General features: G+C 55.0%; 1 protein-coding gene across 1 annotated transcript in view; it reads right to left on the reverse strand.

The window, feature by feature from the left end:
* Positions 1-15089, reverse strand: part of Plec (plectin) — a 35127-nt gene extending 20038 nt beyond the window's left edge. Inside the window, 9 exon segments of the mRNA XM_032917179.1 lie at positions 50-156; positions 228-343; positions 960-1126; positions 1956-2048; positions 2155-2232; positions 3023-3112; positions 3223-3237; positions 3422-3483; positions 14366-15089. Coding sequence (XP_032773070.1) covers positions 50-156; positions 228-343; positions 960-1126; positions 1956-2048; positions 2155-2232; positions 3023-3112; positions 3223-3237; positions 3422-3483; positions 14366-14906 — 1269 coding nt within the window. The 5' untranslated portion in view covers positions 14907-15089.
* Positions 15090-25071: the final 9982 nt, after the last annotated feature.

Genomic DNA, 25071 nt, shown 5'->3' on the forward strand with positions numbered 1-25071 from the left:
GTCCGGGCCTTTGGGGGCACCTACATCGGGCACCTGTCCACCCACTTACATTGGCCCTCACTCCATCCTGTGCGCCCGGCACACGGGGCATGGCATCATACAGGGATGAAACGTAGGTGATGATGGACTTCTCATCAGGCTGAGGGACATCCACATCTGCAGGGAGAGGCTGGCTCAGTGGGGCCCGGGCAGCAAGGGTGAAGATGGGGAAAGTCAGTGGATCATACCTTCTGGGTCCAGGAGCCTGGTAACTCCCAGGTCCCGCTCTGCCACCGAGAAGGCCTGGTCTAGGTTCTCCAGGTTGGTCTGTCGGTACACTTTATTCATGTCTATGAGCATGGGCCTGCGGGTGGCAGAGATACCCACTGAGCAGGGCTGCACCAACACTCCTTCATACATCCCAGCAAACAGAGCCTAGCCCCGTACCTTCTTCAAGGCATGCTACCTACTTCCCTAACATCTCCAATCCTACCACGGGGAAGCTGTTTTTTGTTTCGGGTTGGGGGGCTGTTGTTGTTTCGGGGCAGGGTATTACTTGCAACCCTGGTTGACTGTAACTCCTGTGTAGACAGACTCACAGAACCACCTGCCTCTGTATCTGCCTCCAGAGTGCTAGGGTTAAAGGCATGCACCACCATACCCAGCAACGGGGCCCAAGGAGCCCATGGTGTGCCCCAACACAGGAGCAGTGCACTGGGTCAAGAGCATCAACTTGGGCTGTATGGTCTCTCTGCCCATCAGGCTTCTTTTGAGGGTCCATGTGGGCATGACCAGGGCCTTGCAGGAGACATGCAGGGTCCTGCTCTAGGCACCTCCCAGAGGAAGCTGCTGGCATTCAGTACACCCTGTGGGCATCAGGCTCCAACAGTAGAAGGCACTCCTGCTCCCTCTGCCCTGACTTGTTTAGGAGTCACCCGACTGCAGTGCTCCCAGCTCCAGCCTTCCTTGGGGCCACATACTTGTGCCTGTGGATGATAGCATTGAAGAGCCGGCCATCACGCCAGCTGGTGGTGAAGTTGTCACAGCGCAGGCCTTGGTAGCCCTCTACCATACGCTGAGACCACAGCAGCAGCTTCTCCTTGGCTGTCATGTCCTCGGACTGGCCGCTCACCTGAATGTCTGAGATCTGCCACACACAACAGGTAAAGCTTAGCTGTGGCTGCCTGGCCTGCCTGACCACCCAACCACCGATGCCTTGACTAGCTCCATAAAAGCAAAGCAGCCCAGGGGGCTCCCAGGCCGCCTGGGGCACACTGGGGTTCCTGTGGCTAAAGTCGACCACATTTACCTCAAGACCAGGCTACTCTAGGTGGCAGCTTCCACAGAAGACAACAGAGTCCCTAACTTCGGTCAAATAATTGGTGCTCAGGGACCCGCTTAGCTGCGGGAGGCTGGACTGTACCCTGAGCCCCCAGAGACTCATGTAACAGAGGATGGGCAACAGACACAAGAGGAGCAGCCTACAGTTGGCCCAGCTGTTGGGGTAGAGGGATGAGTTAAAGACACCCTCTCGTTGCGGGCAGGACTGGGTCCACCAGCTTTCTGTCTGTTGGTCTGCCAGCCCATGTGACTCAGCTCCATGCTAATCTGGCTTTTAGGCCCAAGATCTTAGATTTGTGGCTTCCTGTGAGGCTAGCGCAGACAACGGATGAGTCACGCAGGGCATCCCCGCAGCTCCAGAAACTTCCCTAGGCAACCAGCAGAAAATGCATTCCTCTGCAAGGAGGTTCTACTTGCTCTATCCAGCCACAGCCAGAGGGCATGGGATAGGCTGGTCTTGGAGACAGAATTACGCCCTGGAGCTACAAAGCCAGCTAGACTGGGCTGCGGCTGGCAGGAAAGCTAAGGAGCACTACCTTCCAGGCCACACCCTAGGCAGAAACAGGGCCAACCAAGCAGCAGTGGGGTCCACCAAATCCCTAGGGGAAGGTGGCTGGTACAGCATAGCCACCTACCTGGAAGTGCAGGATGATTGTCCAGATCAGGCCCAGGGTCAGCTTGGGGTTGCCATCGGCGATGTCATCATTTCTGATGTTCACTAACTTCACCTGAGAACAAATGGCTCAGTTAAACAACCCAACATTCAGGGAGGTGGCCGGGTTTGAGGCTTATGACCTAGAGCCTGGGGCCAGGTAGACAGCCTTCCTTCCTTACCTGCCGATGTCGGAGATAGTCCAGGGCAATCTGAACGTTCTGCAGCTTGTGGAAACGCATCCTCCCCTTCTCTCGGGGCTGAGAGGAGGCAAGGCTCAGTTAGAGTCCACAGGGCAATAGTTGCTTCAAGGCCCAACCCTCCAGTCACCCCCAGAGCAGCAGCACCAACTAAACCAAGGGTCCCCGCCTAGTGCATCAACAGTCCCTCCATGATCCCAGGTTCACCCTCTGTAGCTGGATGACCACCAGCCCAGGGGCAGGCTCGGGAAACCTGCCACCCTGGCTGTGGGAAGGAAGGAAGGGAGTGGGAAGGAGACAATAGCCAGGAAGCCACAGGCGGAGGGCAGTGGCATTGGGGGGTGGGGTCCTCAGTGGTACCCACTGCAGCTTCTTGTGAGTCTCTGGCCCAGCCCCAGGTAGGCAGCATGGAGGACAGCAGGCAGCTTGACACACAGCCAGATTGGACTGGCCGCAATCCCCAGGTGAGTTGGGTGGGCTCCTCAGTCTTGGGAAGCCCAGGTGCCGCCATGTCAGCAGGCACAACCACTCACCAGGCGCACACTCCTGATTACGTCCCGCTCCCTCGGCTGCCCAGCCAGGGCAGGGCAAAGGGTAAAGGGCAGAGGTCAAGATTCAGAGTCCAAGCAGCAGAGAAACCAAAGCAGAGCAGAGCATGAGGTTACTGTGTTAGAGCGGAGAACAGCGGGGGTCATGGCTGCCGATAGGCCTGGCCTTAGGCTATAATGCCAACGCCTTGGCTGTGAAGGAGCGGTTGGGGCTGGAGAAGGTGAGAGACCGAGCTGGACACGGAGTGGGTCAAAGGGGAAGGCCCCAAGGAAGTAAGAAAGGCAGGGACAGACACACATACCAGGCTGTCTCCTGAGAGGACTTCCAGCAGGGAGATGAGGTTGTGGCCATCACGGAGGTCTTCATACAGGTCACTGATGTGCCTTTGAGCCTGCGGAAATAGCAGGAAGCAAGACTGTCACAGGTAAGAACCCCCAGAGCTGCCTTGGGTATGGAGAAGCAGGGGCCTGGAGCACACCCCTGGCCCATGCAGACACCTACCTCTGCCCTCCAGTGCTACAGCAGAGCCCATGAGAGACCAGAGAGAAGAGGAAGAAAGAGACAGGAGTAAGTGTGGGAGGAAAGGACAGAAAATAACAGGTTTTGGAGATGAAAGGGGAGCTTAGGAAGTGTGAGAACACCCGAGGAGCGGGGGCGTGGGCTGGGGAACCCTCCCCACTCATAAGCAGGCACCACTAACCTTGATAAGGTGTTTGTTGACCCACTTGGTGAAAGTTTTCTTCTGCACACGGTCTCGTTCATCTGGAGGAGACAAAAACCAGTTTACCTACAGCCTGGGAAAAACCTCGAGATGCCTCCAGAGGTACAAACACAGTGGCCTGTTTTACCAAACCTTGGCCTGACAAGGCTCCACCGGGGCAATCCCTGGCCTTTCCCAGATCAGAAGACAGTGATCCACCACGAAGCCTCCCCACACAGACACCAGAGACCAAGGAACCCAGGTCTAGCCAGGCCCAGCAGGTTGCTGCTGTTCCAAACCTCCATTGTTTCTAAGACAGGAGGTCTAGAGCCACTGTACAGAGCCCACAGCATACAAGTCCCAGCCTGCCCCACCCCACATGCTGCCTCCCAGGCTGAGCAAGAGCATGGCAGGGCTGGGGCCAGCAGAGCTTTTGGAGGGAAAGTTGTCTCCCAGACAGGGCAACCGGCCTTCCCAGAGACACAGAGAGCCCTAGATACCCTGGCTTAAAGCTCAAGGGCCAATCAGTATTGAGCATGGATCACTGGCCCCCATCTTGGAGCCTGTCCCCGAAATCCATACCCTTATAACAGGGCCCCACCCCACTTTGTGCCAAAACTTCCTGGTACAGGAAGAATCCTTCCTGTCACCAAGTCCCTGCCCAGAAGAAATGCCAGCTACCTTTCTTGCCCTCGGAGGCCCTGAGCACAGCCAGGTAGAGGTTGTCCTCTGAGCTGGTTCTCTTGCTACCCAGGCCTTCAGGCTCGGGCACACGGAGCCGTTGCTGAGACATGGTGCTGCCCCTCCCCCTAGTCACACTGTCCCTCGGCTCTCAGGTGCTGTGCTCTGTCTGGTCTACACAGCCTCGTGCGGTGGTACACAGGCTGCTGAAGGCTGCCGGCCGCTCTGGACAGTAACTCAGCAGAGGTTCAGCTCACACTGAAGTTCCTGTGGCCACTCCCTTGCCTGCTGTGCTCCTAGCAAGGCCGTCCCACCCAACAAGCCTTACCCGGCCTTGCCCGCCCCCCAGAGGGGAGTGTCCCTGCGGGAAAGGAGGAAGGCAGCCCCTCCCCCATGGCCACACCCTCAGCCCACCAGAAACAGGAAACCCGGGTTTCCTTACCCACCCTACCCACAGCAGTAGGACATGGGTACAGAGATGGGGGAGGGGGGCTGCCCCCAGGATCACAAGGGAACATATACTATCCCCATGGCCACCCAGAGGGACCTTATATCACTCTTAATGAGCAGAGGTCCCCTACCACACAGGGGGGTTAGAGCATAGATTACAGACTACTTCCCCATAGAGTGACTGTACACTAAAGTCCAAGGGGTGGGGATCAGTTGCCTTTCTTCTTGAAGCTCCCCTAAATCATACCTCCTGCACCCAAGAGGGACTATGCCCTACCCAGTAGCCCCCACAACTGCTGGGCTTTCAGGCCCTGCTGAAGGACCTCCTGGGTTTGGCAGGGTCTCCAACAGTCCAGCCCAAGCCAGCCCAGCCAGGCAAAGCACACCTCAGGCAAGAACAGCTCATAACTCAGTGGTGACTCATCCCAGCAGGGCAGCCCAGCCCAAGCTGCAGGGACACATCCCCAGTTGGGGTGGGAGAAAGGGTTGCTGGGGCAGCAAGGAACACACCGAGGGGCCACAGTCAGTGAGTCAGACCGGGGGAGGGGGCCTGGTGCTGTGACTCACCAGAAAGGAAGCTGCACCTTGGGGCGGATGGGGATGTTTGCAGCAGGGTAGGTCTGGCAGATAGCAGCTGTTACAGGTTGTAAAGATGGAGGAGCGGGGCAAAGGGCATGGGCCCCTGTGACCACACCTGTCTAACTACGTGTCTACTTTGAACCTCTGACTCCCTAAGGTCAGAAAGTGGAGCCACCTAGGGCCAGCATCTGGAAGTACCCAACCAACCCAACCCACTCTAGGAAAAAATGTACCACCCAGACCACAAGAATTTTCCAGCAGAGGCACTGATGTGATCCAGCTGTGAGCTGCAGAGAAACAACCCTCTTCCCAGGGGCTAGGGCCTCTATTCCAGGAAAAGTTGGCCCTGTGCTGCCCTGGCTGCTTCCCCAGTGGCCACAAGAGGGCACCAAAACTCTGTAGGGCAGAGCAGGAGCGAGTACTTGAGTAAGTCTTGGGAGAGCTTGAAGCCTTAACCCCGGAGAGCACATTGCACTCGGGTGTTATACACCTGAGGGTTCTCCTCAGCCTCCAACACAAGACCGTCTAGCTCTTTCCCTTTGACCCAACAACCACTGCAACACACCAGAGATGACTCATCTCACTCCAGATGCCTTCTGAACCTCAAATCTGACTCTACGCTGGTCAGTGTTCTGGGTACTTCTCAAAGACTAGTCAGGAAGCAAACCCTTCAGAGGTGGAGGTGTGCCAACAGTGGCCGCACTGCTGCTGTGAGCTGTCACTCTGCTGAGTGAGGGCACAGGCTCTGGAAATGGGCCAGCAGTTGAGCACAGAAACCTGAGAAATCACTAGAATGTGGGAGACAGGATCTAACATCAAAGATATACCATGGACCCTCACTCAGGTTCCAGCCAAACGACTTTCCAGTCAGTGTCTTCGTCTTTGCCACTATCATGTCCTAAGGAAACTGTCTGGGAAGTGGGTTCAGCGCCAGGTCAGGGTTCCCACCTCCTGTAGCACTCATTCCCCTGAAAATGTTTGCCCTCATCTCTCCAACTCTGCCTGGCCCCTTGCCTCTTGCCCCCTTGCTGGAGATGTCCCCTCTCCTGTTCATCCTCCTCACTCTCAAACCCACGGGTAACTGTTCCCAAGATAGGCAGTCATGATCTGGCCAGAGCCCAGGCATGCCGTCAAACGCTGCTGCACACTTCACTGCGGCTGTCACCTCTCCAGCCAGCCAGATACTCCCCACCCCAATATTGTGTTGCACACCTGTAGAAGGCAGCTGACCCTCGGCACTAAGCCTCTCTGAAAAAGGAGATTATGGTCCTCTAAAGGAATGTCTTTCTCTGCTCAACATACACTCTCTCCTGCCTCTATCTGTCTCTCCGTTTCTCTGTCTCTCCTCCCACCTCTCCTCTGTCTCTCCGTCTCTGTCTCTCTGGGAGAGAACCTTGAAGGCGCCTGGGACACCACAAGTGGGAGGGCCCAGAGCCCCACCCTCAGTGCCCGAACCGCTCTGGGATTGTCCCCACGCTAAAGCACTAAGCCCGGAACCCTCTGGCCCGCCCACTTACCATCCCCCTCCTCCAGAGGAAAACCTATCCCTGAGCAAGACAACTCCGTCTTCCTCTCCAGGTGTTTCCGGAGCTCGGAGGCGGGGCTAGACCTGGGCCAAGCAACACCCCATCACAAGCGCAAGACCTGCCCACCAAACTAAGCGGCCGCACCCACCTACACAACACAGTTGCCCGTAGAGATAGCCCCTGCGAATCTGCTCACAGCCCCCATCCAGCCAGCAGGGCCGCTCCAACAGGACCTCCCTCTGCGAAGTGAAGACGCCCTTCGCTGCCCACGTCCCTGCCATTGCCAGGAGCCCCGAGCGCCCTGGGCTGTTCGCTAACAACACGGAAGCCGTGCCCGTGTTGAAGGCTGAGGGCCCTGGCGTGGCCTTCCACGTTCGCCCCCGCCCACCGGACGCAATACCCAGACCCGGAGAACCTGCCCCTGATGCAAGCGCCCCGCCCAGTGTGGGTCAGGAAGCCGCGCCCCAGCCCAACGGGAGCAAACTACCTCGCGGGAACTCGAGGGAACCAGGGTGCAGGTGCCCTCTAGGCCAAAAGGGTCTGGGAACTGTCCAGTGGTCGGAGTTTTCCGGGATTCCTCCCACGCTCGGAGTAACTCTAAGACTAATGTCTGTAGCAGTGCCCAGCAGGATATGCAAGGGTCACCCGCCCTCAGAGCAGCTGAGGCAATGGGCAGAGTACAGAATTGCGGACGACCACGCCCACACCTGGCACTGCAGGGCTCCTAGTTAACCAAAAGGGGACACAGGAAGCCCTTTGCCTCATGTGGTGACAAGAAACTAAATTGAGCTCAGGAAGTCTTGGCCCCAAACGAAAAACATCTCCAAGGGGAAGAAGCTCTAGGCCAGTGCATTCTGTTGGATGCCCCTGATTGCAGCTGACTCACCGGCTTCTGGGAAACCTAGAGCCACGCCTGGAAAACCCACGTCCGGACGATCTTCTGCTGGACGCTAAGACCTAGCAGGCCCGCTAGGGGGCAGTAGGCCACAAACACACTCCCATCAGTCCTGGCCTGAGCTGCATCTCATGAGGGCAGTACCTCTGGCCAGAAGCCCTGGTGCAGAACTGCCCAATCCCCAGGGACTGTCCCAGGCTCCATTCACTTCAGCCCCACCCCATCCTGCGGTGAGCATGGCCTCCTCGGACTATAGCCCAAGGGCTGGTGACTTTGAGGAGAGGGCAGAACACAGCCTAACTTCTTGCCCCACAACTGGTTCTGCTATGCCATGTTGGAAGACTCTTAGACAAACTTCCTTTGTGCAACTCAGCCTACACTCTGTGGGCAGGGAGGTCACTAGGCAGGCCCTGCAAAGATCAGTCTGCAAACCTGTCACTCTGGTTTTTCACTGCTGTGGGGAGAGAGGGGGGCCTTTCTTTAGAAGGTAGGCATCCCCACGGGCCTGTGCCTTCAATCCGGAGCTCACCCCACCTCTTTCCATTCACCTACCCAGGACCTGATGCAAGCTAAGCAGCCACAGAAGTTCTACCCCCAGCACATCCTAGGAAGTGGCAGGGCCTTCAATGCAGAATAGGCACAAGGGAGACAACGGGCTTTCACACTCACTGGCTTTTCACTCAGGGACAGGAAGAGGAGGGCTCAGGAGAAGGCAAGGGGCGGGAGGAAGGCGGACCCTCCACCCCTGCCCCGCCCCAGTCTCCTGTCAGGGGCGGTGGCCCAGGACAGTGGCAGAGGCAAGGGTGCTTACCTTGCTCATCCTGTACCTGCCGATGCCCCTTACGCCAGTGCCATACAGCAGCCAGACTGACAACATGACCCACGACTACCAGAGAGGGAAACAGGCTGCCCGACGGCTCCATGGCTGACACACAAAACGGGCAGAGCCGTCCTCACAGGGACCAGCTGCTGCGAAGTCAAACAGCACCTCCCTGCATGGAGGGTGAGCGATGGGGCCCCAGGAACCAGAGCCCACTCTGCCTCCTGCTGCCCTGCCTTCAGAGACAGCCCTACTGTACTATCTGCACTCAGCCAGGGGACAATGTACAGTCCCCTCAGCACCAACTGCGCTCTTACCCAGCCTCCTCCCAGCCTCCTCCCTCTCGTGGCTCTTGGCCGCTCCCCACCCTCGCGCGCGCACTCCCCACAGGGCCCAGCTCAGCTGTCTACGCAGAGCCACCGACGCTCAAGGTTAACTGGAGCCTTAACCCTTGCTTACCCACAGCCACACCCGCCAGAAGGAGGGGCCTGTAGCTCTTCTCCCCAAGCCTCAGCCCCCCAGCCTAGCCTGGACAGACTCTACCCAGGTCCTCCTTCCCAAGTCAAACCTAATCAGCACTCCCTGTCCACATCAGGAGAACTGAACGCTCAGTCTACTTCCATGAGCGCCCTCTGGGAACAGCCACCAAGCACAGAGGGTGGACAGATGTCAATGCCCAGTCCCTCACTGCCCTCCCTACAACTGACCCCACCACACTAACCCCATCACACTGACTCCAGATGGGTGGGCTCCTCATAAACACCAAGGTCCAATGTGAGGCCTTGGACAGGGTCTGAGGGAGAGGCCAGGTGAGGCTAGGCGGGCGGGTGTATTCAGAGGAAAACAGGGGTCATGGCCTCCAGCCTAGCTGGGTTCCCAAAAGACTGAAGGGTTGCCCCACCTACCGGGCACGATCTTCATTGGGGACAGCGACAGGAGCCCACGGGGCCAACAGGGAGCGGGTGAGGGGCGTGGGGAGGGTCACAGGCCCCTCTGAGGCAGCAAGCCTGTAGCGGCAGTGGTGAGGCCGGGGAGGGCACAGCTTTCCAGCCGTGTCAGCAGAAGTTGGGGGAGGGGAGAGGCGCAGTGGGCAGGGGGCCCAGGGGGATATAAATATCCAAGAGGGCAAGCAAGGCCCGTCACTTGTCCAGACTTAGTACATGACGTATGGAGCCCAGGCTCACTGGAGTCCCATCTGGCTGGGCGGCCCCACAACACTTAGCCCCCTAGTGCTCTCCCTCCCCGGCCCCCCCCCCAGCTCCCATGGGTGATACTATAATAAGGAGGTGCCTGGCATCAGGATCTACCATGGATGGAGACAGAAGTGGACTCAGGCTCATGTTCCCTTGGGAGAGGGTGCAGCCCACACCCTGACCATCTTCTGGGGTGCTCTTGGGAAATGCCACATGGGCCAAAGAGACACCAATCCCTTTTCTCCCAGAGAGCTCTGTGCGTGTCACTGGACACAACACCTGGCCCCAGGGCAGACAGGACTGTGTCTCCAAGGTCAGACTACAAGTCAGAGACCCAGGCAACCCAAAACTGGAGCCTAAGCCACAAGAGCACTCGCCCACCTGTACCCATCAGGATGCACTGCCCACCGACTCTCCTGATACCCCAGGAGTTACAGAATGGGGAAACCCCCAGGCTCCCAGCATCCCTAGTCTGTGGAGGCACAGTGTCCACAAGTCAGCAAGCAGGCCCACAAAACATCCGCCATATGTAATACTGACCTGGACCCCAGTGCTTCCTGAGAAACACACTGCGTGTGTGTGTGTGTGTGTGTGTGTGTGTGTGTGTGTGTGTGTGTGTGCATCTGTGTGGAGGGGAAGACACAATCCCACCTCTTTCCTCCCAGGAGCCTGATCACACTGGGCCAGGCCCATGGTCCTGACTGATGTTCTGTACCGCTTCCTGCATCGAGCACCATACTATTACAATCATAAGAACATCCTAGAGTCTTGGCTGTGAGCACATTAGCCAGATGAGGAAACTGGGGCCTGGTCAGAGTGAGAAGCTGGCCTGAGGCACCACAGGATCAAATGAGTCCCCAACATATATGACCTCGATAAGACAACACAGCATAGCAGACCAGCCTTGGACCCTGACTGCTAATGTGGGACACCCTGTTCACACTGGGCAGAGGAGTGCATGAGAAGGCTGGGCCCACCACTGCCTCATAAACTAGCCTGTGGTGGTCAGTTCTGTGCCAACTGGGGTGGGGCATTGGAAGCCCCTTGAACAGGCCAAAGAGATACCTGATAACTGGCAGTGGACAGGGACAGAGACAGCCAGGCAAGGTTCAGCAGAGAGAACAGTACAGCTTCTCTCTCAGCAGAGCCCGTGTCTCCACAGCCTCAGTGAGTCGTCCCCCCAAGCAAAGTGCCCTGGCTCTGAGCAGCCCCCACCACATTCCACATACCCCGGGCTAGCTGTGAGGGGCCATGCCACCCTTACGTCCAGGTGCCTGAGGTCATGAGAACTATCAGTAGATGGCAGCCAGGCCTTCTTCCCTCCCCAGGACCTGTGCTCTGCCTAAGTCTCGGCTGGAGACTTTGGTCCCTCCTAACTCTCTAACCTCTACCTGAAGCCTCCACGGCTGCTGTGCCCTACCTTGGCCCAGCTGGATCAGCTCCTCCATGCTGTACATATCCATAGCTGAGGGCCAGGATGCGCTTCTCCCACAGCCAGCAGAAAGGAAGGGAAGGCAGGAAGGAGGGGAGGGGTGGGAAGCAAAGGGAGGGCTTGCTCATGCCCTGGCCTCCACACCCCAGTAGTAGCTCCTCCTCATGACTGACTAAAGGGTCCCCATAGTCAGCCAGGCCCACAGAACCCAAGCCTGGTGACTAGCATCAGTGGGTAGCCTAAGCAGACCAATCTGGGGGTACAGAGGAAAGGCCTGCCTTAGTCCCTAAGCGCTGGGGTTTCAGGCCATTGGTGTTCCCTACTGACTCTGCCAGGCTCAGCCCAATTCACCCCACAGCATCTACTTCCCTCCATACTCTCTCCTCGCCAGGCAAGCCCTGCCACACCACTCACCCACACGTCAAACATCCACACGCTAAGGAGGCACATCCCATGTAGCCACATGTGTGAGTGTGTTCATGTGCACACATACCATTTTGGGGGTACTAGGGAATCAAGCTCCACACCTTGACCGTCTGGGCAACCACACGACTACTGACTCACATGCCTTGCCCCTGAATTCCTCCACTTAACTTTTTCCCTTTTTAGTTGTGTCATTCATTCATTCATTCATTCACGGGGGTGGGGGGCACAGCATGAAGGTAGAGAGAGACCAGAGGATAACCAAGGGGGGTCAGTTCCTTCCTTTCACCTTGTAGGTCCAGGGATCAAATGCAGGTCCTCAGACTTAACAGCAAGTACCTGTATTACCGGAGCTATCTTGCTGGCCCCTGTCTACTTCTCCTTGGTATCCACATTCCCTCAGCCCCCAAAGCCGGTCCCCTCCCTTACCCAAGTCCCCTCTCAACTATCAGCCTCTAGTCTGAGGAAACATGACGTCTCCTAACCGTCCACATTTCCTTCCATCCGGCAGTATATAACCGGGGAGATGCAAACCTGATTAGTCCACGACCTGGGTAAAAACCTTCCAGAGTTCTTCAGATTCCTCCCTGCATCCTAGTACCCCAGTGAGCACCTAGAGCCATAGCCCACCTGAGCAGTGGGCAGAGGAAGGCGGGATAGCACTGCAGCCCCTATGCATGCCACACAGTGGAGGACCATGGGGAAAGCCAGGGTCCATCAGCCACATGCTGGCATGAAGACAGAACTGATGTCCATGTGGGGACTGTTACATGACAACCTCTGAGAGCACATGCCTCAGGGTGCTCAGACATCTTTGCCCCAAACACTCCTGGATTGGTTCTGAATTCTGAGCCAGGCAAAATACTATCTTTTGGAGTTAGAATGAAACTCACATACACAAACACTCCTGCGGTTTTTATAACACAAGGAAATCTCTGGATGCCTCCCTCCTCATGATAACTTCTCAACTGTCAGGCTGAGCTCTGATTGCTCCTAAAGCCACCTCCTACCACACTCTCCTCACCACATCTGAAACCACAAGATATGACACCCTCCACATAAGTGTGCTGATTGGAGACTGGGCTTGGGGGTGGGGGGGTATTCCCAATTCATTCTGCCAAATGTCTGGCTGTCTGTCCAGGGTTTTATGGATGGAGGTGGCCCACCTATCTGGGACCATGCAACCGCTGCAGCACAGACTAAATGTATTGCCCACCGGAGGGGCCGTGCTAGAGACAGTGGCAATCTGTGTGACTCAGCTGCTTGGTGGTGGTGTTGTTGGTGTTGTTCTGTTTTGAGACAGTTTCTCCGTGTAGCCCTAGCTGTCCTAGAACTCTCTCTGTAGATCAGGCTGGCCCCTATCTCAGAGATCTGCCTGCCTCTGCCTCATGAGTGCTGGGATTAAAGGTGTGAGCAGTCCCTACCACCTAGCTTGCTGGTTCGTTTTTAACCCAAAGAAGCCAATGGTTTTAAGTGGCATCAGATCTGCCCCAGCCTGTAGTAGAGCTGCATATAATACCCCTGCCACCAGCCACACCCAGCATCTAAGGCCTGAGGCTCAGCCCTTGGGGGATGGGGGGGCGGACGGGGGATTCGCCTTGGGCCCTGACTCAGTCTGAAGCTGGAGCTTATTTCCTGTTGGAAACTCTGAATTGCCACAAGCGGTTGTGGCTGGGAAGACTGAGTCACCTCCATCAGAGACAGGGGAGGGAGGGTGCCCCCCTCTTTGCCCACTACAGCCACACCCAGAACCCCCTCCTAGTCCCACAGCCAACTGCTGGCCCAGTCCGGACAAGGACAAGGAAGTAAAGCAAGAAAAGCAGGGGAGGGCTCCCCTCCCGCTCACCACACCCAAAAGGACTGAGACACAGACATGGTTACAGGGAAGCTGGAGAGGCCATCGGCTTGCCTAAGGCCATGGAGAGAGCCCAGGGGCCATTCAAATTCCCTGGCCCTCCCAGCTACATTCATCACTCCAACAAGATGTAGAAGTCCAACCCAGAAAGGCCAAGACTGAGGCTTCTGCTCAGGCAGCTGTGCCCAATGTACCATCTACCTCTCTCCAGACTCCCTCGCCAACTCCTAGATAGTAAGTCCCTCCCCACATACTAAGGCCATTCTGGTGCCTGTAATACATGGGAATGCTGGCGGTCCTGGGAGGCCCTCAGCAGACATTAAGGACAACGTCCTCAGGAGAGCCTGCACAAGCATCAGGCAGCGAGCACATAGCCTTGAGGATAGAGGGGTGCTTTCTGGAATCCCTGGGCTAATGGGTTGTTATCCCATCCTCTAAGATCTTGTTCCCAGCTGGGAAAAACCAAGGCCCTTACCTAGACCATGGCTCTGTTGACATTCCCATGCCCTAGCCTCTGCCCCCCTAGGCAATGCTCTTCCCATCTCACCTAGAGCCACTCCACCTCCATATATCATGGCCAACTCCAAGCAGACCAAGCACCCAGTTATTCATGCGGGTCCTCAGTACTGGTCATGTAATACAGATTCTGAGCCACTTGGCCACAGGGGAAGACAGACTCAAGTCCCAGTGGACAAGCAGTTTGCCCGAGCCAGTCCCATGCCAGCAGATCTTCTATACACACCCACTTCTGAAAAGAGGGGCCTCCAAAGGCCACTGAGATGGGGGAGGGGAGAAGGGCAAGGACAGTGCCTGAGAGGGGTACAAACAGGACTATGCCAACAGCTGGTCCTGCCAGTCTTGGGCCTAGAGGCCCCGCCCTCACCAGGATTTGCCTAGAGGAGCACAAGCCACGTGGGTCCATGGCTAGAACACCCAGCACCCTCAGGCAGAAAAGGCGCCACCTGCTGATATGAACAGAACCCGTACACAATGTGCTGCCCACCAGAGCCCACCAGACCTAAGTCCCAGCACCAAAAACACCTACAGTCACTTCCCATCCCTCATGGCCTAGAGCCAAAATGCAGCTGACCTGTGGCTGGGGTGGGCTCTGGGCCTGGCCTGGCCAGGGTCCCCACGATGGTGGCAGACACCACAGGGGTTTCAGGTGCCCCCTCCTCACGCTCCTTCCTGCGATAGACCTGCCGCTCCTCCCGGGCAGGGTCCTCAGCTGGCAGAGGCCCCCTCTTTGGTGGGCAGCCTAAGGGACCTTGCATGGTCTGCACATGGGGGGAGCGACGACGTGCAGGCATCACCATGGCAACAGGGCGGCGCACGCGCTGCAGAGAGGCAGGTACGATCTCCGGTGGCAGGTGTAGGTACTGGCGTAGGTGGTCGATGCCCTCGTTGGTCAGGTACCAGTAGAAGTGGCACCAGGCAAAGGTCTCCCGCACCAGGCCCCGAGCTTTCAGCGAGGTCATGGCACGCATGACCTGTAGATTGGTGACGCCAGGCACATGGGGATGCAGGCTGCGGGGTCGCCGGTCCTTCTTGGCAACCATCACCCCCTCACGAAAGAGCACCTCATAGATGGCCCGTAGCTGGTCCAGTGGCATGAGCATGCCAGCCACCATGGCTGCTGGAAGCCTGCCGGTCAGCACCGGGTGAGGACAGCAGGTGGGGCACAGCCAGGAGGCTGATGAGGCTCCTTTGGCACAGGATGCGGCAGGGGCCACTGGCAAGTAGGCAGGCAGGCTCGGGTTCTAAGCACAAGGGCACAAGGGCGCAAGCTCGGGGGCAGTGTGGCTCCAGAGCCTTGCTCCGTGAATTCCTGCGCCCGGCAAGGCTGCCTGTCTGAGCCTCCCGCCTGCCCGCCCTCCAGGACGCCTGGGCCGGCCCCCTCTGACTCAGCAGCAGGCCCGGCCCCTCCCACCCACTACTGGCAGGGCCCCTTGAAGAGTGGGGGGCACCAATAAACTGCCCCTCCCCACCCGAGCCACATAGCTCCAATGTCAGAAATTACATCTGTTTCTAAAACACTTGTTCAAGGCTCCCAAGACTGTGAGGGCAGGGTGAAGTATAATGTGGATCAAGAATCACTCCCCCCCCAGATAACAGATGGGCAGAAAACAGGGAGCAGAGAGAGGGTCCTCATCAAAAGGACAGCACCCCACCTCCCGCTGTGATCTCAGAGTGAGGTGGGTGTCATCTGACCACAGCTATCTAAAAGGAGGGGTTGCCCGAACTGGGAAACTAAAAGAATCCAAGGGAGGAAGGTTAGGGTACGGAGAGGAATCTGGGGTGTGGTGGGTGGACAGAGACCTGAAGGAGAAGAGCAGGGGGAGCAGCCAGGGCACACAGACAGTTGGGTGCAGACACCACTGCCACTGTCCATCCGAAAAGGAAAGAGACCTTGCAGTGCCCCTCTCTCACCAGATGACCACAGAACTTAGCACTTCCATGCCAGGCGGGATTAGGGCGGGTCCAGAAACAAAGCCACTTTCCAGTCCAGAGACCTCTGAAGGGAGCTCAGGCCCGAGGGTTCTGGGTGAGGCCTCTATCCTCCCACACCTTCAGCGCAGCTGCTGCAGGCCAGGGACTCCCAGCTGCCATAGGGAATCAAAGTCACCAAGTCCCTGACACCCCTGCTTGGTGGCCCTGACATCCAAAAATTCCCTACCCCCGGGCAGCTGAGTGTCCAGAGGGGCAGGTGCTGTGGAGAGGACACCAGGACACCGTCAGGGACTGAAGTGAAAGGAAGAGGAATGACCACATGCCCGAAGGGCTGCCTAGCACTGCTGCCAGCTCTGCCCAGTCCTCACAACTGAGGGTCCCACACAAGGATGTAACCTGTGTTGGCTGTCACCACCTAACCCCCCAAGTCTCCCTGTTGTGCTGCTCGAAACCCCCATACCATTAAGGCGCTCCCTAAGTGGACACACCCATTCCCACCAAGCACTGCAAACCCAGGAACTGATTATAAATAGGGCGGAGGCGGGGGATCCTGCGGTGGGAGGCGCTGGCCAGCGGCAGGCGGGCAGCCAACAAAGCAGTGCGTGGGGCGGGTTTATGGGCTGTCACCATGGCGCCCCAGCAGACTCCAAACATACAGACACAGACCGGTGGCGGGTGGAAACTCTGAAGGCTCAGCCAACAGTTCCCAAAGCCTTCCCTGAGGCCAGCTTAGCCAGCTCACTGCGGCAGGGCTCTCCCTGTACCACGCCCCTAGCCAGACTGAAGCAGGAAGGGGGCCAGACCCTGGGAGCCCAGCCCTGGAAGTGCAGGGTGGCACTAAGTTGGGTCTGTAGGGCCAAGAGTGTACAGCCACCACACCCCCTTCCCTGCAGCACCTAAGGACTCTCCATACCAGTGTTTTATGGGACCAATACCAGCCCAGTTCTTAGAGCAAACAAGTTCCGACTCTCTTGGCCTGTCCCTCAGATACCTCTCCACAGTAACCTGTACTCACCCCACGCAGAGATCTTATCTTCCTGACACGATTTCCTAACCTAATCCCATCAAATCTCTAATTCCCCACCCACGAAGCCATAACTCATCACCAACCCCAAATGATCCCAGCCACTTCCAAAGTCCCCTGAGCCCTTGGACCTAAAGACACTTCTGCCCAGTCCCACATGGGTGCCCTTACAGTAACTAAGTCAACCCAGCCATCGTCCCTATCCCACCTTTAGGCAGGAGAGGGCAGTAGCTCCCAGCAGCAGAGCCAGTGCGTAGGGAATCTCTCCTCCCTCCCACCAGCCAGAGCACCTGCAAGCCTGAGACCGCAGGGAGGAGGAGCCTAGAACAACATGTCCTCCCACATCTGCCCCCACGTGCTCAGGCACACACACAGCCCTGTCTGGGTTTGCTTGTCTTCAGGGTCCCTGGGCTCAGGAGAACTCTGTGTGTCCTCTCCTACCTTGCAGAAACACTGAGAAGTTGCTGATTCAGCACTGAGAGAGCCCCAGCAGCACTCCCTGGGAGGCCCCTTCAGGTTTCCAGAGCAACCAGACAGCGCCCTTGGGCAGTCCCTAGCCCCCCAACCCTGGACAAAGAGCCACAGTGTGGCCTTTCCCAGGGCCAGCCCGTCTGGCGCCTAGTGCCTTGGGCATGAAGGTCCCCACAGGCCTATACTACCCCCTCATACACCAATCTGTGAGGCATCTGGCCCAGGCGGAGGAGTGCTGACTGCTCCAGGGCCAAAAGCTCCCGCCCTCCTACTACTGCGGCTGCTGCAGTGCTTGCTGCAGGGCTGCAGAGCGGCTACTGTAGCTCCCCTCACCCAGCCCTTGGAGGAAACCTGGAAGGGCATGAGCCTGGGGTCCTCCACCTGCAGCCCCGCACTTTTCAATGTTACCAGGGAGACAGCAGACCCTGACAGTCACCCGTGAGTTGCTGCACCCAGCCAGAGGTCAATGAGCGTCCAAGAGCCAGGCTCCTCCAGACTGTACCTTTGAGGGAGCTGATTTCATGCTGGATGGCTCTCGAGGGGTCCATGTCTTCACTTAGGGGCTGAGAACGGTGTGCTGCAGACCGTGCCCAGGACTGCACAGCACCGCACTGCCCAAGGCCACCACTGCAGCCTGAAGGAGGAGCTGGGAGGTGTGGGGCAGGACTTGCTAGCCAGAGGCGGAGCTTCAGCTGATCAATGGCCAGGACACGGTGTCCAAAGCGCATGCTCCAGGCCATGCACCATGCTGCCCCTCCCCTTCTACGCAGCCAACAAGAGCTTCCTAGCCAATAAACTCTAGCCAGCCTGCCCAAACACCAGATAACACCAAGTATGTATACACAGCCAGCACCACCGTCCAGGTATGCTACCTGACAGCCATATGCATGGCCTGCAGGTCGTACCTACACCGAGCCTGTCCAGCACACTGAGGCCTCAGCCACCTATCGACTCCCTGCAGGTGACAGAGTCTAGACCTACAACCTCCTACTGTGCCCCAACCAGCAGTGTGCCCCTTCCCTCGGCCCTGTCCCATCCAATGTCTTTTCAAGTGGTCACCCCACCATCCTAGGTGTCCCAGCCTTTGCCTCTCCAGCCAGGCTGTACTTGGCATAGTCTGTCTGTCCAGCTCTGTAGCATCCCAGCACACACCGACCCTGTGGCTCAGGACACAACTCTGGGGTCACCATCCTTCATGCCGTCCTCACAAGACTTCCTGACTCTGTTCTTCTATATGTGTTCTTGTCATCGCCTCTGATGCCACCCAGCATGACATGCAGCTCCTAGCAGGGCCCAGTCGTACACCCCTGCACCACTACCATCACCAAGAAACAGACAACGGCTGCTCTGGTCCAGCCAGCACAGAGGTCGCCAGCACACTGTTAGCAACTACCTGCTTCCCACACAGGATGTCCACACGGGCAGGAGGAGACGAGCGAACATGTGGACCACTGTAAGCCACAGGCACCTTGGGTCCTCTGTGCTGGGTAACAGTGAGGTAGTCACTGCCTCCACAGGACGCCTCTGGCCTCTCCTGCTCTCCTGTCATACTCGTGCCCACACCCTTACTTTGTCCTCACCCAAGACCCTCTGCTGGCTTCTCAAGTTTATATAATGTCAAGCTGGCAGAGGGTGCCCATCATTCTGAAGGCAGACCTGCTAGTTTAGAGTGGCCACAGCCAGAGAGGCCATGAGCAACGCTGGCAATGGCCGCAGCCAGCGTATCAGTCCAGGTATCAGTCCCATTTGGCCTGTGAGTCCCTCAGCCCTCACTCCTGAGTCTGTGGGACTTAGCCAGCCTAGGGCCTGGGTAGGTTTCATGAAACACTAGTTTCCAAACTTGGGGAAAACAGTAAAGAATTAAAACACAATTTTCTAAATACTCCCTCTTTTTTTTTTTAAGATTTATTTATTTATTATATATAAGTACAATGTAGCTGTCTTCAGACAAACCAGAAGAGGGCATCAGATCTCATTACAGATGGTTGTGAGCCACCATGTGGTTGCTGGGATTTGAACTCAGGACCTCAGGAAGAGCAGTCAGTGCTCTTAACCACTGAGCCATCTCTCCAGTCCCTAAATACTCCCTCTTAAAATGCTACTTTTTACTAAGTTGTATCTGGACAAGCTGAGATTCAGCTTACAAGAAAACAAGTGTGTGTGTGTGTGTGTGTGTGTGTGTGTGTGTGTGTGTGTGCGCGTGTGTACGTGTAGCTAAAAGTCAGATTTAGAGGTTCTTTTTCAGAAGCTATCTAGCTTGTTTTGAACCTGAGTCTTCTGCAAGAATGAGTGCTCTTAACTGCCAAGCCATCTCTCCGCCCCCAAGATCTTACAGTTGGAAATGGAGAAGGGCCTATGGGTAAGAGACCTGTCTTGGAGGAAGTGGTGTAGTGGCACAAAGGCAGGATGCTGTGTCTTTCCATCTTCGTTTGAGGAGGAGCCTGGTCCCTCACTGCAGAGCTCACCTTCTGTCTGCCTCACTGCCCAGATCTCATGGCGCGGGGTCCTGGAACCCAGCTATGGATTACAAACTGAGAAAGCACTTGTGCGGTAAAGCAGTAGGCACTCACTGCAGCTCAGCTCACCAGCGTGGGGCACAGCAGGACCCACAAGCTCCAGTTTGTTCAGGCCACCCTTGGAGGCTAGGCAGTCTGACCTGACATCGCACCCATGGTGACTAAGAGTCCCACCGTGTCATCTGACCTAGGGACACGCATTCTGGACAAAGCCCAGTCCTCTTGATGCTTTCTACTAATAACAAGAAAGAAGTGAACACACCCTGAGGCTCCAGGACCCAGGTCAGGCCAGATCCTCTCCTCAGCACACAGAGCAACCCTTCCTCATGCCCTGTGACCCTAGCAATCTCAGCCATGTGCCAAGCCAGGTCTAGTCATGCCTCCACCCATCCTGTGAGTCAGACGCGTCAGCCCTTCAGTCTATGCCTCCCCCTTTACTTTTCAACCGAGCTGGTTTCAACCTAGGCTGGTGCTCCCCTCGAAGAGCCCATCTTTAAATCTGTCTGTCCCGTCCCTGGCCTTCCTGTTGGGGCTGTGGATTATGTGAGTGGGAAGTGGCCCAGTTGATCCTGTGCAGTGTAACCTGCGATGGCCGTACACCATGTCAGTAGATGGCTTCCATTCCTGGAGACCAGACTCAGTATAACCCAGGCTTCTGCAGAAAGGCCTCCCCGGGTGCTTCCTGGTGCCTGACTCCTTGTCACCTCCTTGAGCAGTTGTCACTGGTGGGCTGAAGGAAGTGAAGTCCAAGAAAGATATATTTCTGAAGAACTCCACTGCTACTGCCTACTTCACCACTGAATTAAGGGGAAAGATTCTGGGTGAGGATTTGGCTCAGTGGCTAAGAGCACTTACTGCTCTTGCAGAGGACCTGGATTTCGGTACCAGCACCCACAGGGCGGGCAGCTCACAGCCATCTGTAACTCAGGATCCAAGGGATCCAGGCCTTTTCTGGCATCCATGTGTACTGTATACACATGGTGCACATAAATTCACATAAAATAAAATATTTTTTTAATATAAGAATGGGGCTAGAGGGATAGCTCATCAATTAAGAGCACTGGTTGCTCTTCCAGAGAACCCAAGTTCGATTCCCAGGTTAGGACCGCATGGCTGCTCCTAACCATCTGTAAACTCCATTTCGAGAAGATCCAATATCCTCTTCTGGCTTCTTTGAGCACCTGGTACTGACAAACATGTAGGCAAAACACCTTCAAGACAGGGTCTCTCTGTGTAGCCTTGGCTGTCTCTAGACCAGGCTGGCCTCAAACTCAGAGATCCACCCGCCTCTGCCTCCCAAGTGCTGGGATTAAAGGTGTGTGCCACCACATCTGGCTAAAATAAGATAAATTAAAAAATAAATCAACAAGCAAACAGATAGATGACCTGCAGCTGATCTCTGCAGCACTGTGAGCTCACTTGTTGTGGTTTGCGTTCATTGTATTTGCTGTGCTGCTGATAGAATCCAGGGTTTCACACATGCCAGTTCAGAAGAGCTCAACCTCTGACCACTCACTCAATTAGATAAGAGGCAAGAGACAGGGTCTGGGGATAAAGTGCCTGCAGCACAAGCATGAGGACCTGAGTTCAGATCCATCCCTAGCCTGTGTAGAACAGGAATGGTGGCGCATTTATGATCCCAGCACTCGATGGGTGGAGACGGGAAGATGTCCAAGGTTCATCAGTCTGGCCAGCAGACTAATCAAATGTCAAGCTCCTGGTAAGTAAGAGACCTCAGAAAGACACTGCACACTGAATCCTGGCACGCATGCGCGCGCGCACACACACACACACACACACACTCACACACACACACATTCATATACAAGTACACCACATCTGGCCTACACACACACACCACCACCACCACGACCACCGCCACCACTACCACCACCACACATGGTCCAGTACGCTGGGCATGGTAACCCAAATCTGCAATCCTTGCACCCAAAGGCTGAAGCAAGAGGATCCTGCATTTAAGGCCAGTGTGGCTATAGCTTGAGACTTTTAAAAAGGCACAAGGGTGGGAGCAGTAAACCAGGAAAGATGTATGTCATTAATATGAGGCTAATGACCCTCTGAAATCACAACGACAGTCTCAGATGTTCCCCCTGGCAACGGCTGTGGGAGGTTATGGGAAAAAGTTGTGAGAGAACAAATGGAGAGACAAGTGTGGCAGACTTCCCAGCATCAGGACCCAGTAGAGTGCCTCTCAGCACCCAAAACAACTCAGCCTATCACTGGCCAAAACAAGTCAAAGGTCAGCTGGGAAGTGGGGGTGCACGCCTTTATTCCTGGCATTCAGGAGGGAGAGGTGGGCGGATCTCTGTGAGTTCAAGTCTAACCTGGTCTACAGCGTGAGTTCAAGGATAACCGGAGCTACACAAAGAAACCCTGTCAAACGCTGTCTCTGGAAGGAGGACAGGGGGACAACAACAGAAAACCAAGTCCAAGTTCACTGGCCTGCTTATTCAAGTACATTTTCAAAAGACCCAAGAGTCCAGTTCAGTGACTCATGCCCAAATAATCCCAGCAAACCGGAGGAACAGAATTTAAGGTCATCCTCAGCAAGAATAAATATGTTTGAAGCAGCCTGAGTTATGTGAGATTCTGTCTCAAAAAAAAAAAAAAAAAAAAAAAAAAAAAAAAAAAAAAAAAGGAAAAAGACCCAAAATATATGTGTGTCTCACTGTGTGTATCTTTGACTGGCCAAGCACGCACAGAGATCCACCTGCCTCTGCCTCTGCCTCTAGGGTGCTGGTATTAAAGGCATGTACCACACCCAGCCAAGTCTGAGGCAATGAGCCCCATTCAGAACGCAGCTGTCCAACTTCCCAGAAACTTTGTTCAGCAAGGTGACCTGGGTGCAAACACTAACTGTGGTTCCGGCCAAACGACCACTAGTGCAGGGGGAGCACTCTGTTTACATTTACCTCTCCTACCCAGGTATGTTATGGTAAAGATGTACTATTTGTTTGAGACTGTAACGCTAGATATTAGCCAGGCAGGAGTCCACTCTCTCAGGCACTCGGAGGAAGAAACAGTTGTAATCATCTTAAAATTTATTCTAAATTTTGTTTGTTTGTTTGTTTTTTGTTAATTTGGAACACTTCGTAACTTTACACGCTCTGTGCATAGTGGTCATGCTGATACTCTCTGTGTTGTTCCAATTATATGTGCTGCTAAAGAAATCAATCAAAGCTCGTCAGCATAGCGAGAGGCTGGGGTGCAGAGCAGAGGTGGAGCATCAGCCCAGCACACACAGACCCTCGATTCCATACCCAGCACTGGGGTTCAAGGGGAGGAGGGTGTTTAAAAACGCAAAACAAGAAACAGGTTTGAGTAGAAAACTCAGGAAGATCAGAAGTTCAAGGTCATCTCCAGCTCCAAGGAGAGCTTGAGGCCAGTCTAGGATAAGTCACTGTCTCTGGAGAAAAAGGAAGTGGGGGGGGTCATCATTTAAATCAAATATCAAAAGCAGAGAGTTAACCGTCTTCTTCCGATCCCGTCCCTCCGAGATCCCAAACGCAGTGAGAAATACAATCCCTTCCTGTTCGTTCCTCCAGTTTCCTTATGGAAAAAAGAGCAAGCAAATCCTAATTGGATCTTGATTTTCTGTCTTTTAATGTAAAATCCCACATACTTGCTTTGACCCTGGCCTTTCCACCAACCCTGTACCGTGGTGGTCCCTCCCACTGAGAGGAGGGTGGTTCTCATTTCTTCCTTGTATACATATTATATCTGATAGACACTTCCACGCGTCTGTCTCAGAGGTCCGGACCTTGGGACTTAACCAACACGATGACTGCAATTTGGTGTAAAGACCCTAGGTTTTGGGGTTGGGGATTTAGCTCAGTGGTAGGGCGCTTGCCTAGCAAGCGCAAGGCCCTGGATTTGATCCCAGCTCCAAAAAAAAAAAAAAAAAAAAAAAAAAAGAACCTAAGTTTTGAAGATCTGAAGTGTGAACAACAGTCACAGACATGAGCATGACCCCCACACAAAGTTCCTAGTGCATCAGTCCCTCTTATGTAGGTATTTATTTGTATGCGTGTGGTGGTACAGTCAGAGGACCGGTCCTCTCTCCTACCATGTGGGTCCTAAGGATGAATTCGTCGTCAGGCTTGGGCCTTTACCACTTGAGCTATCTCATTTATAGCAGTTTATTTAAAAACAAACAAACAACAGCAAAAAACCAACTGCTAATAACCTTGCTATTCTAGGAGAGGTTAATGATTTCATCCACTGTGTCCATTGCCACGGTCTGAATGTGCTTTGTCCCCTCCAAAACTCATGTTGAGGCTTAACTCCTCAAGGTAAAGGGATTGAGGCAGCAGGCCCTAAGAGGAGTAATTAGCTGTTTAAGAAGGATTAACGTTGTCTCACAGGGGCGCTCTCCCTCAAGGGACGGGATTAGTGTGCTCTCAGAGCAGATTGTTCTCTATGCACCTGGATCTTCCCAGGATCTCACTTTCACAGCTCTTAGCTCCCCCACGTGCTGCCATTTACCAGGCTCTACTGCAGCCCAAAGCCCCTCCTCCTTTACTAGAGGCCAACCAGATGAAGCCCTCTGATGTTAGATGTTGGGTCTCTGACACCTCCCACTAAATAGGCCTCTTCTCCTCATCCAGTCTCACCAGGCCATGCTGACATACGACTTTAATCCCAGCACTTTGAAAGCAAAGGCAAGCAAACCTCTGAGTTCGAGGCCAGTCTGATATACAGAGAGAGTTCTAGGACAGCCAGGGCCACACAGAGAAACCCTGTCTCACGGGGGAAAAGTTACAAATGTTGGCCAAGTATACACCAGTTAGGTGTAGTGGTGCAGGTCTTAATCCCAGCATTTGGGAGGCAGACAAAGGCAGTTCAAAGCTAGCCTGGTCTAACATAGTGAGTTCAAAGATAGCTGGGGTTATGTAGAGAAACCATCTCAAAAAACAAAAAGTTACAAAAGTCAGTGCTGGACAAATGGCTCAGCAGTTAAGAGCACTTGTTGCTCTGGAACTGAACTTGGGATCTTCAATTCCAGGGAATCTAACTCCTCTTCCACAGATACCGGGAACACACGTAGTACACAACATATGTGCAAGCAAGATACTCATACACATTAAAAATCCGGAAAAAAAAAAAGGGGGGGGGGGCTTGAAAAAAAAAAAAAAAAAAAAAAAAAGAAAAAAGGGGCTGGAGAGATGGCTCAGTGGTTGAGCACTGACTGCTCTTCCAGAGGTCCTGAGTTCAATTCCAGCAACCACATGGTGGCTCACAACCATCTGTAATGGGATCCAATGCCCTCTTCTGGTGTATCTGAAGACGACTATAGTGTACTTATATATAATA

This window comes from Rattus rattus, chromosome 1 (assembly GCF_011064425.1).
Source record: "Rattus rattus isolate New Zealand chromosome 1, Rrattus_CSIRO_v1, whole genome shotgun sequence".
NCBI classification, from domain to species: Eukaryota; Metazoa; Chordata; class Mammalia; order Rodentia; family Muridae; genus Rattus; species Rattus rattus.